Source organism: Canis lupus, chromosome X, assembly GCF_048164855.1.
Source record: "Canis lupus baileyi chromosome X, mCanLup2.hap1, whole genome shotgun sequence".
NCBI lineage: Eukaryota > Metazoa > Chordata > Mammalia > Carnivora > Canidae > Canis > Canis lupus.
In genome coordinates this window covers 19,212,825-19,233,024 of record NC_132876.1, presented here as the reverse complement: position 1 = coordinate 19,233,024, position 20,200 = coordinate 19,212,825, and the positions used below count along the sequence as shown (strand labels likewise).

The window sequence follows — 20,200 nt, the reverse complement described above, 5'->3', positions numbered from 1 at the left end:
TGTTAGTAGTCCCTTCATTCTTCTGTCCACCCATGGGTGATGCAGAGACAGAGCTCCGCAAAGCCCAGTGTGGGTTCCAAGAAGCAGTGTCAGGAGGGCTCGACATCAAGCTAAATGAACCACACCTGGATCCGGGGTCTCCCTGTGGGCTGCCAGTCTTAGATGACCCGCTTCAGAAAACTGCCAGCTCTCAAGACCACAGTGGTCTGGTTCAGGAGTATCTGCCTCATTTAATTCACTTTTTTTAAGGGAGAAGTGCAATCAGAAAGGAAATATGACAAAGGAACTAGGGAGCCAATTAGGTCCCAAGCCGTGCTGGGTTCAAGGTACCTGATGCTACAGTCAGCTGGGACCGTGATGGAGACAGGTTGATGCAATCACTGAGGCAGTTCACCTCCTGGATGATGACCTTCACTGAACAGGAAAATCATATGCCCATGATCCCAGGCTGCAGAGCTCCCTCAGGACACAGCATTCCCACAGATTCAAGCCACAGCTTCCCCTCTGCCCTCCTTCTTCCCCTCAACAGATATGGAGACCACCTCCACGCTGGTCCTCATCTTCTACCTGCCTGCCTCCCCCCACCAAGGGAAGAGAGAGTGGACTGTTTGACTTCGAATCCCCAGCATCTTGCACATACTACTGGGTTCTCAGAACCGCTTTCGGGAAAATTTCCAGAAATGCCAGCCCTTCATAAGAGTACTGATTAGGAACATGGCTCTGGAACCAGACCGGGTCTAATTTATTTCAGAAAAATATTTGACCTTGGCCAACTTGCTAAACCTCTCTAAGCCTCAGTCTTCTCATCTGTAAAATGGGGGAAATCATGCTACCCACCTGGTAGTGCTGTGGTAAGGATTAAATGGGATGTTGCCCATAAAGAGCTTAGCACAGCACCCTGGCTCAATAAATCTTAATGATTATTAGCACCGCCCCCACCACAGGTGCTCAATAAAAACTCACTGAATTGAAGTCACACCAGTGGGAATGACTAGCAGATGTGAAGGCGGCCTGGGCTTTTTTTTTTTTTTTTTTAAGGTCTTTTCCCACCTCACTCTGCCCCAGATGACCTCTGAGATTTTCTTTTTCTCCTTTTTTCTTTCTTTCTTTCTTTCTTTCTTTCTTTCTTTCTTTCTTTCTTTCTTTCTTTCTTTCTTTCTTTCTTTCTTTCATTAAAAGGATAGATAGGGGATAGTTAGGCCCCACTTTTGCTGATCTTCAGTTTTTCATTCAGGGCAGAAAACCAAGTCTGGCAAAGTCAGGCAGATAATTTTCTGAGAAATATGACAAGGCTATTAAAAACTCTAAATGAAAGTTGTGTAATGAGCATGAATCTGAATACATTTAAATTTCCTCTCGATCCGGTAACTCCACCAACACCCTTACATATATTTTTTTAAGTGTGCTTTTGAGGACTGTGAGGAGACCAAGGCCCTAAAAGATAGCAGGATCTTTCTAAGGATGGGGGTGGGTAGGGGACGCACAATTGTCATGAAAATTAACTCCTGAAAATGCATGGGATTTTATTACCAAACGGATGCCTGAGGAGATTACTAGATTTTTAGGGTCTTTACTATCAAGAGAGCAACCTGCATGCCTGAAATAATTAAGAAGAGACTCAATTATCTAGTAAACTGAAATTTCAAACCACCCTGCTTACCTAAATGAGAAAAGCTGCTTAGACTAAAGCGTCATTACTTCTATTTAGACAAGCCTTAGCAAAGATATACAAGGAGCTAAAGAATGGGACCCCACATTCTTCCCTAAGCCACAACAATGCCTGTTTATGTAAATAGGATTTTCAATAACAGGACGGAATCTGGAAAAAAATGTTTTCATTATTGACTCTGAAAAAAATGCAAATGCAGAAGATGAAAGTCAAGGGGCTTTCAGTATAATGGGCACTGAATACCCTAAAATATTTATTCTATGTGAGTCTGAGCCTAGAGTCTAAGTGGTTCTAACAAGTAGGCAAGGACTCTTTCTCCTGAAAAATGTCTGAGTTCGATATGAGGAGGCACAAATTACTCTGACTCCATGGCAAGTAGAGTGCGTTATTTATTCAAAAACTCAGTTTAAGAAGAAATAAAAGAAGTAGTAGATATCTATTTACATTTATTTGGCAGCCCCTTCCAAACGCTGGGCCAAAACATAAATATCCTTGCCTCCATGGTCACCAACTGACAATCAAACACCCCCACATGACCATAACAACCTCCAGGCGCAAACTAAAAGCTCATTAAAGCCTATATGGAGGCTATTTATAGAAGAACTAAACAAAGAAGGAACAGACTATTAGCGAAATTAATTAGACTGTTCATACTTTTGACAACTATTGCTATTTGTTGGAACTCAAGTGTCCAGCTTCTTCACTGACAGGTATTGATAACTACAAAGATGCCACATAGCCAGAGTTTTCAACTGCACCTGTGGTTTTTGGGTTCGAGAACGTGGGTTTTGACCTATACTCTGTATATCAGCCTTCTTGTTGCTGTTTAGGCAGCTGATAAGAGGCAGAAATCCTTCTTGCTCATTAAGCCATTAGCTGCTGTTAAGCAAAGGGCTGGGGCTTGTGGAGAGGGGGGTGTTCAGTGGCCCAGAGGAATGTGCCGGACTCCACATATAAAGCCAGCCCAGATTTGGGGTTAAGAATTTAACCTTAAAAGGCTGACAAGTCATAAATTTGCCTGAGGTTCATATATATGTGTGACTTTCACAGTTTATATTTCCTAGCCAGGACTCAAAGTCAAAACATGCCCCTGATTAATGAATGGTACTAATTGTTATTCCTGACTTGAGAACATTAGTCTTTATCCAAAATATTTTCTTTAAAAACACACAATCTCATACCTAAAACTCTCTGGCTTAGGGGAATTTGGACAACCAGTTAGAAAAAAATAGGAAGAGGAGCCTAATGTTATCTGTTTCTTGGTGCTACCATTTTGGTAGTCAAGATTGACTCAAATGCTTCCATTTCATTGTGTCCATCAAGCAAAGTGCAAAGGAATGTCCTCCAGATCTAAACATCTGAGATAAAGCAACCATCTGTGACTCTACACAAAAACTAAGTGGGGGCAGAGGCAGGGGTGGGGGGTGAAAAGGCTGAAGTATCTCCACGCACATTTTGTCTAACTTATCTTGTTAAATATTTATACATAGGTGCATAACCCAACAGACTTGGCCAAGCTTTGAAGAGATAATAGACACTGGACAAACAAAAGAGCCCCATAAGTGTAAAGACGAAGAAAAAAAATACCAAGGAATAGTCCAACTGGAAGACGCTCTTTAACCCGAAGTCAAATTTGAAATTGGGACAATAAAATCCTACAAGTGACACAATGTCCTGAAATGTGATCACTTCAGCAGGGAAAAGCAAGCTACATTTGGTGAGCCTATGAACTAGGTGTCAATTCCACCTCACATTAGCAGTATTTTAAAGGGGCTCCCTGATCTTCGAAAAAGGAAAGGCAGCTCAGTGGAAGACAAGAGATTTCTAAGAACAAAGATGCAATTTGCATTCATTGAGAATTATGACAAAGTGAGAGAGAATGTAAACCACATAGCAATGATCTGAGATACTCCAGTCAGATATATTTAGCCTTGTGCTATCTGTACAGAAACCCTTTTAAATACTCAGAGTTCTTAGAAAGTGGAATGTAAATTCATCGGTGCATATTTTAGAGCTCTGCATTTCCAAACTAACTTGGGAATCAAATTTCGAAATATCCCCAGGAGAAGTAACCAGGTACCCAAACCAAATATGCGAGCAAAAAAGGAAAGGCTGTTTTCTCTCTAGAATCACTGAGGGCAAGCGGATGTGGAGGAGGCAGAGGAAGGCGGGGGGAAGAGAGGGGAGAAAAGGAAAGCAGGAGCTATAGGAAAAGGAAACACAACTTAAAAACTAAAATACAGAGGAAAATAGAAAACATTATACTCGTCCACTTTTTTAGGGAACAAGAAACACAAAACCATTCAATAAATATAACAAACGATAAAACGTCTTCTGTTCTAAATTATACCCAGTTGAGAGAGAGCGTGAGGGTAGAAAGGAGGAAGGTGAAAAGGGAAGATGTGGGGAGCAGTCCAGTAGATGATGAGCCTGTGGCCCCTGTAGCTTTGGAGCTTTTCTGAGCCCCAGAAGGGCAGCAATGGGTGTGCTCAGAATATCCACCAGTCCCCTTAGCTACGGGGGTCCTGGTAACTCAGGCTACTTCTTATCACTCTACTCTATGAAATAAATGGCAATGGGCTTTTTGGAGAAGTCTACCGGAATTGTTATCTCATACATCTCATTGCCACCAAGACCTAGCTTGAAAATAAAGCCTGAATGATTGACTAAATGCTGGTTCCAACTCCTTCAAGCTTTGTGAATGAGGCAACCTTACTCTCTCAAAGAACAAAGAAAAGGCAATCTGACAGCTTTTGAAGGCCAAAAGAACCTTCAGGCAACGTTATTAAATTGACCCATAGCACTGAAGTTTCAAAGGCAAGAAATGACTTCGGTTTTAGAAATTAACACTAAAAACCTTCAGAATTCTGTGGGGGGAAATAAACCTTTATTTCAGAAATAAACTTTGAAGTTTGAAAACAAAGCAGAATATCGGTTTCTGGAAACAGAAGGGACTACTGGAAACACTGAGCAGTTCTTCCATGGCTGTCTGAATAGCTTCACAAGTTCCACTCTGACTTCTGGGGATGGCCAGAGAAAGTACACCCCCCAATGCCAGGAAAAAAAAAGTGGGAAATCATTAAGTCTCCAAGGTAAGAGCAACATGGTCCCCTTAAGATACTTGCCTCTGGCCGCATTAAATTAAGCCACAGCATGGTTAAGAGGTTCTCACCATCTAAGAGAGCAAAGATTGTTTTCCAAACTAGTCCCAAGGATATTAGCCACCCTACAGGCTCAGTGCAGCCCCTTCGTTCCACACTCCCTCCCTTCTTCTTCCCCACTCTCTGAATCTCTCTCTCTCTTACCCCTTCTGCCCCCCAATACATTTCTTCTGTATAGATCTACAAGGCCATATCAATGAATGAACAGCCAACCATAGCACGCATGCTAGAAATCAAAAGAACATTGATCCATTATGTGCAAGACCCATTATGTACCCTCCCCTAAGTCCTGCAGGGAGCTTACACTTGGAAGCAGCCCTTCTCAAGCTTTAACGGGCATACAAATCAATGGGGGGATCTTGTTTAAAACCACAGACCTGATTCAGCAGGTCTGGGATGGGGCCTGATATTCTGCATTTCTTGCAAACTCTCAGGTTGCAAGATGTTGATGCTACCAGTGCATAGGCCACACCTTAAGGAACAAGCGTCTAGGAAGGAGATAAAGTCAAGTACATAAATAACTAGAAGAGCAAGAGAGAACCAAGGCCGTAGAAGTACAGTGAAACCAGAGTTCAAAGGGAATTAGTCTCAGGGACCCATGATATGGCTTGGGCAGGAGATGGCACAGCACTGCCACCTTGAAGCGTGGCTAGGACGGGAGCAGGCGCTAATGGAAGGCAGAAAGTCAGGTGGTCACTAGACAAAGGTTTGGAAGCAGACAGCTACAGGGTCCTTTTAGTGACACCATCTGTGGCCTGTTGGGCTTCAACAGAGGGCGCACATGTCCAGGAGGTAAGAGTCAAAGATGAGACTTGCAGGACTGAGCCATCTAGTGTGGCTGTGAGAGGTGGACAAAGAGAAGTCCAAGACCATTTTGCGGTTCCAGGTGTGAGTACAGGAGCTGCTATCACCACGAATGCAGAATGTTGGACAGGGGCAGGTTTGTGCAGACAGGAAGAAAAAATGCACAGATTTTTGGCTCCATTGAAAGGGAAGCCCTGGCAGGACATCTAGATGGAGACGTTCAGCAGGGTGACTGGCAGATACGGAGTCGGACAGCCAGGAAGAGGTCAGGCTGGAGAGGCAGAGATGGGTGTCATTCAAATGGCGAAGATAATGGAGTCATGGGAATGGGTGTGGGAATGAGCCAAGAGAGAACAGAAGGGGCAAAAGACAAATATGATGGGACACTTGCATCTAAGAAAGGGCAGGAGGAAGAAGGCAAACGAGCAGAGACAGAATCAGCTTCAGAGTAGGAGAGAAGCCCAGAGTGAAAAAATGTCACAAAGTCAAATGAGTCGGGGAAAGTTAAGTCAAAGGCCCTTCTACCCAGACCATCTTTCTTCCCCAGAAGCCAGTGGGTATACTGGAAAGAGCAGTGAGCTATCGAGTCCGACAAATCTGGAGGCAGATTCTCACTCCTTTTATACAAGGTCAGGGAAAGTAAACCTTTCCCAGCCTCAGTCTCTTCGTCTGTAAAACGGAGATGACCCCATCGCCCTCTCTGATTTGCTGTGGAGATTAAATGAGATGAAATATAAAGCCACTGGCACATAGTAGGCACTCAGTAAATGGTAGTTTCTGTGCTCTTCCCTTGGGGCCCTTCCATACTATTCCATTAACCTGAAAGTGGCCTCAAAAAATCTACCAGAGAACAAGGGGTTTTGAGTTTACACTGAATGAAAGTAGAAGCCCTGATGAAGGCAACCTCTTGAACAATAGGGAAATTAAAGAAACTCTTCATGCCAGAGAAACACAAAATTAGACCACCCTTTCCATAGACACTTAAGAAAAGATCAGCCCAATTACACACATATGCCTAATATTTGCTTGGAACCACATATTTCAGAGACCAGCCAGCAGGGCCCAGTCTGAAATGGAACAGAGACCAGAGCTCCAAAAGCTACACACCGCTACAGCTTTCATGCTCCAAAGTGGGAGGCTGATCCCCACTGGGGGTTGGGTGTGCATAGGGTTCTCTATGTTGCAATCAGGCAGGTCAGCAGAACTCAGAAGCTATGGACACTTTATGAGTGGCTGCATTCATTTGTCTGTACATAAGATATATGAAAGCAAGGCTTTCATGACACAATTGTAAGGTATGATTGTGCAAGACCACCCACTGCTAAAAGTAACAATTAACAACTTTCAGTTTAAATAGCATGCAAAATTATTAATTACTGCTATCAAAAATAATAGAAATCCAATCCCTTGCTTCAAATGTACTTCTCCACATTCCCCCCACCCGTGTGTGTGTGTGTGTGTGTGTGTGTGTGTGTGTGTGTGTTTAGTAGTGCATTATCTTATTTGCAAAATGTTGGACCATGACAACATCTACTCATACTTTCTCTTAATCAAGAGAATTCTTGAAGTCTGGCACTTTTTTTTTTGAAATCACCAGATGTTGGCAAAATGCCTTTTAAGATGTGTCACATGCAAAAGCCTGGAAAATATCATCCACACCCATGACTTCCAACTTGAGCCTATATGCTGATGAGTCCCAACTATGCTTCTTCTGAACTCCAGAAGTGTATCTGCTATTTCCCAGTGATCTCATCCATTCCTGGAGTTTTGGTTACCACCGAGATATGCTGTTAACATCCAAGTATGTATCCCCAGCCCTGATTTCTCTCTCCTCTACTATCCAAAATACAACCTCAACTACCTAGCAGACATTTCTACCTCAATGATCAAAGAACCCCTCAAACTCAACCCCTTCAAAATCAAACTCATTATTTCACCCCTTAAAAATATGTTCTTCCTGGGGCACCCGGCTGGCTCAGTTGGTAGAGCATGGGACTCTAGACCTCAAGGTTGTAAGTTTGAGCCCTTGCATCAGAGGTAGAGTTTACTTAAAATATATATGTTCCTCCTATATTTCACTTATTTAGTCAATAAATATTTACTAAACACCTATTATGTGCCATAGCCCCACCCCCCAGAAAACCCAGAAGTTCTAGACTCTCCCTTCTGTCTTCCTATCCAGTCACCAAGTCATACCTGATCCTCTCCCTCCAGTCTCTCAACCTGATCTTTTACTCCCCCATTTACTGCCCTGCTTTTTTTTCACCTGTGTTACTAAAACTCCCTGCCAGTCATTCTCCATACTGAATACCGTCTTCTCTTCTTAAAATGTTTTTATGGCTCTTCATCATCCTTGGATACAGCCCAAGGAAATTCCTAGCATTTCCTGCCTACTTTTCTAGTTCATCTTTACCCTCCACACAGCTGTTCTCCAACCTATCCAAACTAGTCCAACAAATGTGTCATTTTTGTCTCTATGTGCCTTTACATGACAGTCTACTTAAGGCAACTAGGCACTCCTCCTCCATAGCTCAATGACCCCCCAGATCCCTTCATGGTGCCCGGCTCCATGGCAGTTCTCATGGTGCTGTCTTGATATCCATGGTTTTCCTTATCTGGCTCCTTCCCAAGGCAGTGATTGTATCTTATTCATCAGCTCCTAGCTCAGTACCTGGCATAGAATCAGTGCTCAATGAATGTTGGCTGAAGTAGAGAATGAATGAAAAACTTTTAAATATTTATGCAGAGATGGCATATAAAGTTCATTATTAGTAGGTTCCTTTCCTGAGAATTTCCATCTGTTTTCCAAAACAACTAAATGTGGTCCTCAATACAATCACTCTGTGAAAGCTTACTTGGAAACTGCCTCTTGGGTCACATTCTCATTGCTATGGAGCTCAACATGCAATGCGGCCAGTGCTGAAAGTCATTCTCCAAAATGAGCCAAATTCACAGTATGGGTTGACCATCACTGCTTTAAATGAGGATCACATCTCTGTACTTAGGAAAATGATGGAACTTAATAAATGAGCTCTATGATATCAGTGACAATTCACTCTGCAACAATTTGGGTCCAATCCAACTGAAAATGGTTTACTCAAGCTCTGAAAAGCTGTACCCCCTAGCTCTTCCTAGCGTAAGTTAGGCTTATTCTCTAGGTTATTAAGGATGTAGAGATACAGGGATATTATATGCGTCCATGTATAAGTGTACAAATGTGCGTGTGTGTGTATGTTTGTGTGTTTGAACCAAGCAGGCCGGTGGAACTCAGAATCTACAGATACTTTTGAGTGGCTGCATTGTCTGTACATAAGATATATGACAGCCAGGCTTTCATGACACAAATGTAAGGTATGATTGTGCAAGACCACTCACTATTAAGAGTAATAATTAACAACTTTCTTTTTTTTAACATTTTATTCATTTATTCATGAGAGACACACACAGAGAGAGGCAGAGGCAGAGGCAGAGGGTGAAGTAGGCTCCATGCAGGAGCCCAATGTGGGACTTGATCCTGGAACCCCAGGATCACACCCTGAACTGAAGGCAGATGCTCAACCACTTAGCCACCCAGGTGCCCCAGTTAACAACTTTCAAATAGTTTAAACAACACATAATTATAAATTGTTCCTATCAAAATAATAGAAATATAGAATATTTAAATATAAACTATGAATATAACACACGTGTGTGTATATGAATACATATAAAACACATCCAAACACCACATCTATTTTTTTAAGTAGGCTCTATGCCCAACTTGGGGCTTGTACAATGACCCCAAGACCAAGAGTCACACACTTTACCAACTGAGCCAGCCAGGTGCCTCCCCAAGCACCAGGTTTAGAGAAAGCTCTATGGCGGGAGGTAGGCATGGCGCCTGGGTGGTGCAGTTGGTTAAGCATCTGACTCTTGGTTTCAGCTCAGGTCCTGATCTCAAGGTCGTGGGTTCGAGCCCCATGTCAAATCCCACATCGGGCTCTGCACTCATCCTGGAGTCTGCTTAAGATTCTCGGGCAGCCTGGGTGGTTCAGCAGTTTAGCGCCACCTTCAGTCCACGACATGATCCTGGAGACCCGGGATCGAGTCCCATGTCGGGCTCCCTGCATGGAGTCTGCTTCTCCCTCTGACTGTGTCTCTGCCTCTCTTTCTCTCTCTGTGTCTCTCATGAGTAAATAAATGAAATCTTTTTAAAAAAAAAAGATTCTCTCTCCCTCTCCCCGCTTCTCTCTCTTTCTCTAAAATAAAAAAAATCTTAGAGAAACTTATAGTTGAAAATTTCTCTCTTAGAGAAACTTATAGTTGAAAATTTCTCTCTACTTATCACTTCCTCCCCAGACTCCAGGTTTAAAAGAGGGGCAACAAGGCTCCAAGGGCCACAAAGAACAAATAAATGGTCTTCGCCTCCACCACCTCATCTTTAGTTCCTATTACAAGTCAACTTAGACAATGATGCATCCAGGGACTCGGTCATTCTCTAGATGTATGCCATCCTAGAATCTCATTCAATAGTGGTCAAGTCCTGTAGACTGTGTCTTTAGGTGTTTATTCTTACCTTCATTCCAACCTTTATCAAATAACTCTATGCAAGGCATTTTATTCACCACTCGAGGATATCTTGCTGAATCAAATACAGCTTCTGCATTCAACAGTTGTAAGGTCTGACAGAGGTTATGCATAAATGTTACTTCAAAAAACATGGATACTGGGATGCCTGGGTGGCTCAGCAGTTGAGCCTCTGCCTTTGGCTCAGGGCATGATCCTGGGATCCAGGATTAAGTCCCACATCAGGCTTCCTGCAAGGAGCCTGCTTCTCCCTCTGCCTGTCTCTGCCTTTCTCTCTGAGTGTCTCTCATTAATACATAAATTTATTTTAAAAAACATGGATACTAAGTAAGAAGAAATACAGATAGAGTATTTCTGGGATCCAAATGCACTTGGGGCATACTTCCATATTTTCTATACATATCCAGGCTACCAGATTCAAATGTTTTCCCATCCTTTCAGTCCATTGTCTGTTAGTGAACTTTCTGATGCATACCAGAGTAAGGGCTTTGAATGTCCTCCTTGTATCTGTTGCTCTAACCCTTCCTCTCTTCCCCACATTTCCCTCAGGTTCAACCATCCAAACCAAAACTGGACAAAGAACAATGGAGTATTCCAGGATGCTGATACATACCAAAGGTACCAGAATGTAGAGTTTAGGAGAGAAGGAGCAGAACCATAATTAAGGAGGAAAGGATGCAAGCACAATTCTGATATTACTTTCACATGAATATCATCTCTTTCTTTTTTACCCTGTTTCCTAGTTGGGCCTCTAGCTGAGAGAACTCCCAATGGGTCATCCCTAGCCAACTAGTTGAGTTTTCCCAGCTGACTTTAAAAGTTTGCCCCAGGGACGCCTGGCAGACTCAAAAAGGCCTGGGTGGCTCAGCAGTTGAGCATCTGCCTTCGGCTCAGGGCGTGATCCTGGAGTGCTGGGATTGAGTCCCACATTGGGCTCCCCACAGGGAGCATGCTTCTCCCTCTGCATCTGTCTCTGCCTCTCTGTGTGTATCTCTCATGAATAAATAAATAAAATCTTTAAAAAAATAAAATAATAAAATAAAAGTTTGCCCCCATGCATACAGAAATTAAGAGACCTCTCATGAGGCCCTTTATCCCACTCCAATAAAATTTTCATGACTGAATAACCACTTTGGATTATGTCCTTTTATTTTTTTTTTATATTTTTTTTGTATATTTATTTATTTTATTATTTATGATAGTCACACAGAGAGAGAGAGAGAGAGGCAGAGACACAGGCAGAGGGAGAAGCAGGCTCCATGCACCGGGAGCCCGATGTGGGATTCGATCCCGGGTCTCCAGGATCGCGCCCTGGGCCAAAGGCAGGCGCCAAACCACTGCGCCACCCAGGGATCCCTGGATTATGTCCTTTTAAATGTACATTTATGAAGCTTCATGTTATAGGCAAGAAACACCAACATCAAAGAAAAACTTACATACACTCAATGTATGTTTCTGTAACTGACACCAAGTTGCATTATTTTTGAAACCTAAATGCCACAGATCTGTAAAGTAAAAGTATGCATTTATGTATATGCAGGTAGATTTAATTTATCTATAAACTTCTTAGAATAGCCTTGTAAACAAGCACAGAATACTTACCTCTTGGTAATATTTGGCTAGTCTACTTCTTTTGGGGAATTATAGTGCAGCCACATGAATTAAACCAGTCCTTTGTCACTTACCTATAGACAACAAATGGATGTTTGACCCAAAAAAAGCGATTTTTTTTAGCAACCTTAATATATTAGTAAAAGTGAGTCAACTACTTAAATATTGGCTGTATGGAGATTTTATGTTTATAATACATTTCTGCTTCCATTCGTCCACATAATCTACAAATATTTATTGAGTACCTATTTGTACTATGCTTCTTGCTAGACATGGTAGGTACAAAGATGAAGATCACAGGCTAGTAGGGCAGATATAGAGGATTATGGACACATATCTTAAAGACGCCATACTCAGGATTTCTAATTTTCTAAGTCATAAACTTATTTCCAGAAGGCAGACTCAAAAAGGCCAATTAAAATTGTAGTCTAGAATTCTGTCTCATTCTGGATTTTTAAGAAATAAATGCATGCTATGTTGTGGAAACTCTGAAAAACACAGGACATTCTCAAAATCTTCATTTCTGAGAAATGTACATCATCCAACTTTCAAGTGGATGGATAGAATACAGTGAGTGGAGGTCTCTTCTATGATGGCTTTAACTTCTCTGTCCCTTCTTCTTGCCACTTTCACTTGTGTTTTCTCTCCCTTCCTATCAATTATTTATCAATATAAGCCTATTAAGCATACTTCAAAGAGCTTAGTAGATTTACTAATCCAGCATATAAATACAATTTCAGCTACTGGAAGTAATCAACTGTTTGGAACATCAGCAATGCATGTTGGTCCTAATGCTGACTCCTTTTTACTCATGAGAAAAAACACAAACTCTCAAATAAAGCTTTATCCAGCTATACACAGAGGGGCAAAAAGTGAAAATGCCTTTCTTGGTAATCACTCTGGATTCATTTTTGTTTAAAAATGGCAGACAGGTATATCTAATAATTAGCACTTGGACAGGTGATGTTGAATCAGCCTAATGTGAAGTGCAAAACTCAATCTTCTTTACTTTGTATATTCAACAAAATCTTCAAGTGAGACTGCAGTGCTCCAGTGAGGGCTTTCCCCTCACACGTAGCATTGCAAATGCATGTTTTCTCTGCTGGTGTGCCTACCTTCTCCTCACTTTCTGACTCGCATTCTCTCTGTCATTCTATCTCTGAAGGTAAATTCCCATTACCTTATGCTGTCTCTAAAGCCAGTTGGGGGCCCCTACTTTACATTCTATTCTCTGATGCTCATTTCTTAATGGAGTGCTGGGGATCCTGTTTCAACCCAGACGATTTGGTAAATATGGGCCGACTGAGTGGGGGGTTTTTCTGCCCACACTTTCCATTAGCCTTGAGATTACCCAAAACATCAAATCCCTTTGCAAGCTTGGCTAGGGCTGAATAGATGTTGGCTCCTGGTTTGGTCTCTTGGATTGAGCCTATGCACAAATTCTCATCCCAGGTTACCGATATGTGTGAGGTACTCCAGCAGGCCCATGCATGTGTTACAGCTCAACTCTCAAATACAGTAATGTCAACATGAGCGAGAAAGGTCTAGCTGACATTAAATCAAAGAGAGTTTGATTTAAGAGATGTCTTACAATTCATGTGCCATAATAATTGTTGATCTGTAATGATACTACACCAGTCATAACAATGTTGCTAATTTCAATTTGTTTTTTGGGTACTCGACATTAATCAGCCCTTCCTGATGGTAAGAGTCACCAGCTAACTGAGAAAAGACTGAATCTGGCTCCAGTCAAAATAGATGTAGCCTGAAAAGTTGGTCCACATACCCCAACAGTGTACCAGAACAAATTGGACTCAGGCTTTTAAAATAAGTAAGATGACATAGAGCTTAGGAAAGTATCTGTGAGTTCATAGAGAATACATAATGATCTAGAAATTCTATCATCGTCAATAATTTACTAAATGCGCTATGGTGCCCTTGGTATTGTACTCAACACTGCATCAAATGCAGTGCTTTCCCTTTAAGAAGCTTCTAATCTAAAACATACAAATAACCATATGCAGAAAAAAGCGAGAGATCAGAGTAAAGGAAGCATTCACAAAAATGTACAAATTCAGCATGCCAGAACTTTTCAGTTGAGCAATATGATCCCTAGTGAAATTCTTTCCAAATGATGTATCGTGTGCACAAGTTATAAGTGATTATCTTCAATTTTCTTAGAAATGAGTAATAAGATACCTCTTAAGACCCATGCTTTTGTATATGCATCAAACACTAAAGTTGGCGTGGTCATTGATAGCTGCCATTTAAGGAAAAAATATATTTTCTGTCTTGTCTCGTAGCACACAAACCCAGGCCTCTTTCTTCCCAGGTTGGTAATAAGCAGCCTTTTTCTAGGCTACAGTGAACAGCAAACATTGCAACTCTGAAGATGAAAGTGGCAGCGTGCTCAGAAATATTGCATCAAAATATTAGATGCAATCTACTAGCCCATAAGAAAAAAAAATATTGCAAAACTGACACCATCTGTGTCACCTAGCATGCCTCAGAATCATCTCATGCATGCCTCTCCGAATGCCTGGGCCCAATTTGCTCCGTGAATTAAGAAAACTCTAAGATGGCGGCCCTATTAAGAGCTGCCGTCCTATCTCCCACTTCATCTCTTCAGTTCTTTTCCCTTGCCAGGCTGGCTATTGTGACCATTTCAGCCAATTTCCTGGAGGTATTTTCTAGCCCTTTTCACCCTATTTAATCCTACAAGTTTCCTGAGAAGCCTGTTTACTCGTAGGCTCCGCCACAAGACTGTGAGCGCCTTGACAAAAGGGGCTGTGTCTTACCCCTTCCAGAACCTAAGGTGGGGGCGGCCAAGGAGCTCCAGGCTTAGGCTTGTCACAGGCCCAGGGGCTCCACCGACCACCAGCCCATCCCTTTGATCGGACTCACTGTCAGGGTTCGCCTGAGATATCTGTCCAGAACACGTTAATTCAAGAGAGTTCTCCCAACTGTCCCAAGTTAGCTTAGGACACTAACGACTCTGTCAAAATTTGAGCAAATCACCTGCTCGCCCCGATGGCTGGTACAGTCTCAGGAGAGACAAAATCCTCCCACACCCCCGCTTCTTGTTCTCTCTCCCGACATCAGGGCCGCTAGAACTGCTTCAAACTAATTGGGGAGCCACAGCTGGCAACCCAGATACAGTTGCTAGGTCTCACGCTTTAAAACAACAACGACGACAGATACCAAACTCTCTCTTTGTTTCAAGAACACTGGTCTTTATTTTTACGATGTTTCATCTATTTTGAGACATTCCAAGTCGATCTTGGCTCTTCAGGGTTGCCTTTTACCCATACAGGAGTTTGGCCTTCTGGATTGGTTCCTGCACTTTCCAGGGCCCTCTAAGGCCAGATTCCTCAATCTTTGGGGAGTTGCAACACTACCACGGTTTGTTTGATTTTCTCATTCTTGTCTGTCCCCTTCACCCCCCCCACACACACACACAAAAGCGGTGTATGGCATTCATAAAGTGAATTACACTTGATTTTTGTTTAGAGGAATTTTTTTTCAAACTTCTGTAACATTCCCTTGAGACAATTGGAAACATCATTGTCTGATTACTAGCTCACTTTCCTTGCCTAAAATTGTATCCATTCTTGATTGCGCCTGTGGGTAGGTTAAGCAAAACAAAATAAACATCCAGACTTATGAGCTCATTGGCTTTTTTCTGAATTTTTCTAAATTAAATAAGGGCAAAAGAGCTGCACAGAAAGTCAGTTATATGGATTTTTCTGCCAAATGCTAACTCTGTGTGCCTGGTTTCCATCTGTGGTGCTTTCCAAGTTACAAATCCTTAAAAAGAGAGAGAAAGAGAGAGAGAGAGGTATGAAAAGATCTATGGATTGGGGGAACATGCTATTTAGAATTGCTATCCCGTGCCTTTGAACGCTCTAAAAGAAATGGGAACATGAGATTGTAAGGCTTTAGATCAGCTTTGTGGAAGTCTGGTGTAGCCCTTCAGCACCAGTGATTTATTTTTTAGGCTGGCTGATTTCAAATGCCATTTAGTCTCATCCATATTAGCATAAGAAATATACCTTATCCACTCCAACCCAATTCTGCTAATGGCCAAAGTTAGCAGTCAATCCCAAATGCTCCCCCTAAGTGAGATAGGACATTCTGGGGATTTCTCCTTACTATGACCAAATCGCATTTCATCTGGGACAAAGAGAGCTTTAATGCAGTTAATACAGTGAAGCAGGCAAACTGAACATGGCTTAAAATATAGATGGGGAAAAAAAGTCAAACGGTCATCTTGATGGTTCATAACTACCAAATAATTTGCAGCTCTCTTTCAATTTCCAACCACTGAATGACAGCAGCAAATGACACATTTGTTCACTTTGAAATGATGCACTTGCCATTGTATTTAGTCGGCCATTATCATCTCTTCTCTGAAATACTGATGAGCTCTTTCCACATGGACATTAGGATTTTCCCCGTTTGCCATTCTACAGTGATCACAGTTGCCCAAGTGAAATTCTGGACACATGGTTTTCCCGGCAAGACAAGAGTACTGGAAATCTGCACGCCTCCCCCTCCCTTGCCCCATCGGCCTCGGAGAAAACCCAGGGTATCTGGTAGCCACCTGGATGTCACCCTATTTGCAGTCAGAAGTGGGCTGCATGCAGAAGGTGCTAATCACCACACAGGGTCATGAAATAGAAGTGAAGGAGGGAAGTTGGGTTTCCATGAAGACCCTTGGCAAGTGATTTTGCCCACAGAGCTTGGGAAATACTGTAGGGAAAGGAAAAAGCCCCACTAGGCATTCCTGTTCTCTGCAGCATGGCCATCCTCAGGCAGGGAGCAAGGGAGCTTGCAGGGAGGGAGCCCAGGCCAAATCTCTTACACGCAGTGTGTGGGCCCTCTCAATACTTGTATACAGATGCTGCAAAGAGGCAGGCAGCCAGAGAGCTGGGGAGGAGAAGGGAGGGCCAGCACCAGCACGAGTGTGTGTACAGGGAGGGGGTTGCTAAATGAGTATCAGTGGGTTCCTTCTGGTCTTTTTTCTTCTTTTGAGCACAACCTTTACTCCCTGGCTTCGCATCAGTCAAATATGGCCCCAGCCCCAACCGTGGACCCATTCATCTTGTGGGGACTCACCCTGTGAGGACCAATTTTTACATTATCAACAAAAGCCTGTTCTCTGGCCTTCGCAATCTAATTACCATGGTACTTGGTGGGGAAAGAGGTCTGCCTGTTGTTTCAGCTCTGTGGAACTGATTCATAGGTTGCCCCTTTCGCTCTCGCACACGCCCACGTGGTACATTATTAACACTTAACAGTGGAAGAGGTAGTTTTCCCCTCCCAGAAAGCCAAAATCCTGCAATGGCAATATTTAACATATGCGCAAATGCATTTCCGTAGCCAAAAGGGGTGACCAATTACCTTTGCAACCAAACAGCAGGCTCGCTAGGCTCTTTTCATCCACCTAAAGAAAAGGCTGAGGGCTGAGGGCGCGCTGGCTGCCTAGGTAACCTCCCGCTAGTGAAGGCTCGCTGGCAGCGCCCACAGGGTGCGCATCGCCTTCACAACTTGGTCCAACCATCAGGCCCGCCTCTCTGACTTGTTGAGAGCCACGAGCCAAGTTTTGACGAGGGCTGCTCCCCGATCCCTCTGAAGCGCGAAGCGCGGGAGGCGCACCTCGTGGGAGGCGAAAAGACCCCAGAGGCGAAAAGACCCACAGACGGCTTAGGCTTCGCGAATGCCACCGGCCGCTTCAGCAGAGTGCACCTCCGACAAATGAACCTGTTTGAAACCAACTCTTTTTGCCCGCATTGTCAGTGTAGCAACTTGTCCTAATTGGATTCTAAGGCAGGCTTTTAGGAGTCCAACCGCGGGACAGTCAATCACACGGGGCCATTAATATTCATCTGTTGACAGCGGCAGCCCTCAGCTAAGGTTAAAATATGCCTTTACAACACGATCTGATTGTGCAGAACAAAAGGCAGGCATTCAGAAACTTTCCTCCACCTAAAATCATCTCCCCTTCGGGGTCCAGTCTGTCAAGAAGGCAGATGAATCTGAGAAGGGGAGGAGTTAAATCGTCTTTGGACTCCTGCTCCCCGGCCAGCAGCACCGTTTTCGAAGCAATTTTGCCAACCTAGATAAAGGACGCATGTTCTGAAGGGAAAGGTTCGGTCCTCCCCATCTTGGGGATCTTCCTACTCAAAAGTTTGCCCCAGCGTGTCTACCTGACACTGCGGATTCGGAGATCTGTCCCCAACTTTGCCTGCACTTGGGGCCGCGAACCCCGGGAACCCAGGCTGCGGGAAGGAGGGCGTGGGGGCAGGTTGGAGAGAGAATGGCCGGAGCCGCGGTCCAGCTCTGGCTGAAATGCTGGCACGTCCGTGCAGGCGAGGGTGGCAAATGCCCGAGGCGCCGGCTCAGCTGCAGGGCGCCAGTTCTCAGAGACCCGGGGAAGCAGCTCCCACCTTCCCACCCTCCCCCCAAAAATGGGCGCTCGTGAGAAGGCCATCCCTGCCGTTCCTCCCACCCGCATCTTCTCTGACAGAAGAGCGAGCCGGGGAGATGTGGGCACGGTCCACACGCACCCTCCCGCCCTCCCCCGGTAGACCTGGCCGGGCCCTGGGCGCAGCGACCACTCCCAGGTGCCCAGCGGCAGGGAGCACCACCGCGGCCCCGCGAGGCCAGCGCGCTAGGGGTACGGTCGCCACGCACCCGCCCGCTCTCCGCCGGGGGCAGGGGACGCGCGCGGGGACATCTCCTCACCTGGCACGGGGGTTTCGGGCACCCACTTGAGTCCGGGCTGCAGTCTCTGGAAGAAGGAGCGGACCTGGTGACAGGTGGCGTCCGGCGGCGGCGGCGGGGGCTGCGCCTGTCCCGGGCAGTCCAGGCTGAGCAGCATCGCCACCACCAAGCACGCGGTGCGCACGGTCCCCGCCATCCTGCTTCGCGGGCAGCGAGGAGAGCGCGGGAGAGTGGCAGCGGGGGCGAGAGCAGTCCCGAGACTCGGCACGGCTGGCAGCGGCCCTGCGGAGCGGGAGACGTGCCGCTACCCAGCCGCGGCAAAAGTTTCCTCGCAGCTACCTGGGCGCAGGGCGAGGGCGGGAACAGCTCGGCGGCTCGGGCGGGGCGGGGCCGGCGGGCGGGGCGGGGCGACCGGGGACCGGGCGGGGCGGGGCGAGGCCAAGCGCTCGGCCAGGAGGCGGCGGCCACCGAGCGGCGGCGAGCCTGCGGGTGCGGGGCGCGGGGCTGCGGGGCCGACTGTGGCACGCGGCGCTGGGACCGGGCGGGGGCGGCAGGGAGGAGAGCAGCGAGCGCGTGCGGTGGCTCCTGGCGGCCCAGCCCAGCTGCCCGCTCGCTGCCGCTCTACCCAGGGCGCTCTGGCATAACTACTGCAGAGGGGCTGCGGGCTCCCGCGCGCTGATTGGCTTCCCAGCAGCCGTCCCCTCTGACTGGCTCTGGGAGAAGTTCCCCAGCCTCACTCCTCCTTCCCGCCGCTCATTGGCCTACAGCCGGCAGGGCTTTTCCCTTTAGGATTTTTGCAACCTCTCCATCCTTTCTCGGGGTGCGTGGGGCTCCCTGGCCTCGGGGCCTCTCTCCGCTCCGCCGCACGGGGTGCGGCTCGCCCCTGGCCACCGGAGCCACCCGAAGTCTTCCTCCTCCGCACAAAATGTACCCTCCTCTTTTTGCTCCCCGAGGAGCTTTCCTGAAACCGTTTTCCCAACGCGGCAGCCCCGGCCGGGTTCGCAAATGCAACCCACGAATAGTCGAATAGTCGTATTCAGGGGCAGCTGGGGACTGCCGGGGCAGGGGGTGGGGGTGCAGTTCACAGCCTGCCTCATCTCTGACTCCTGTACTTAAAAATCTACAAGCCCGTGGGATTTGCTACGTTTGATTCCAAAGAGCCTCACAAAGTCAGAGAAAGCACCTGATCCCAGCATGTTAAAAGAATCTGTCTCCTGCAACATAGCCCCCGGTGACCCTTCTTGAAGCAAAACATTACTGGTGACAACAAAATAACCTGGGGCTTAACGCCAGCCTAACTCATTAGAAAATCATGGGACACAGCAAATTCGTGGAGCCAGAGCTAGCCTGCTTGGTAGATGGAGTCGAAGGCTGCTTGAACTGTCTCCTAGACCCAAATACCCATATCTCCTGCTTAAATCTCTCCATTAGAATTCCAGTTCTTGGAAAATGAAATACCTCTCAAAGGAGGAATGCATTTAGTCCTTACCTATGTGTTCCTAGGTGGGGATCTTTAACTCCCCTATTTCTGTTTGTGACCCACCACCCCTCATACATACTAGCACAGTGCCTTGCACACAGTAGGAACTCAAAGTTACTTGTAAAAACGACATGATTTAACCTCAGTGTGAATTAGTTTATCATCTGATTGTGTTGTTTCTGG

At 45.3% G+C, this 20,200-nt stretch overlaps 1 protein-coding gene across 1 annotated transcript in view; it reads right to left on the bottom strand.

Annotated features, from left to right (window-relative positions):
* Window positions 1-18,913, bottom strand: part of GPC3 (glypican 3) — a 440,943-nt gene extending 422,030 nt beyond the window's left edge. Inside the window, exon 1 of the mRNA XM_072815525.1 lies at window positions 18,559-18,913. Within this exon, the coding sequence (XP_072671626.1) occupies window positions 18,559-18,733 (175 nt within the window). The 5' untranslated portion in view covers window positions 18,734-18,913. The remainder of the gene's footprint in view (window positions 1-18,558) is intronic.
* Between the last annotated feature and the right edge of the window lie 1,287 nt (window positions 18,914-20,200).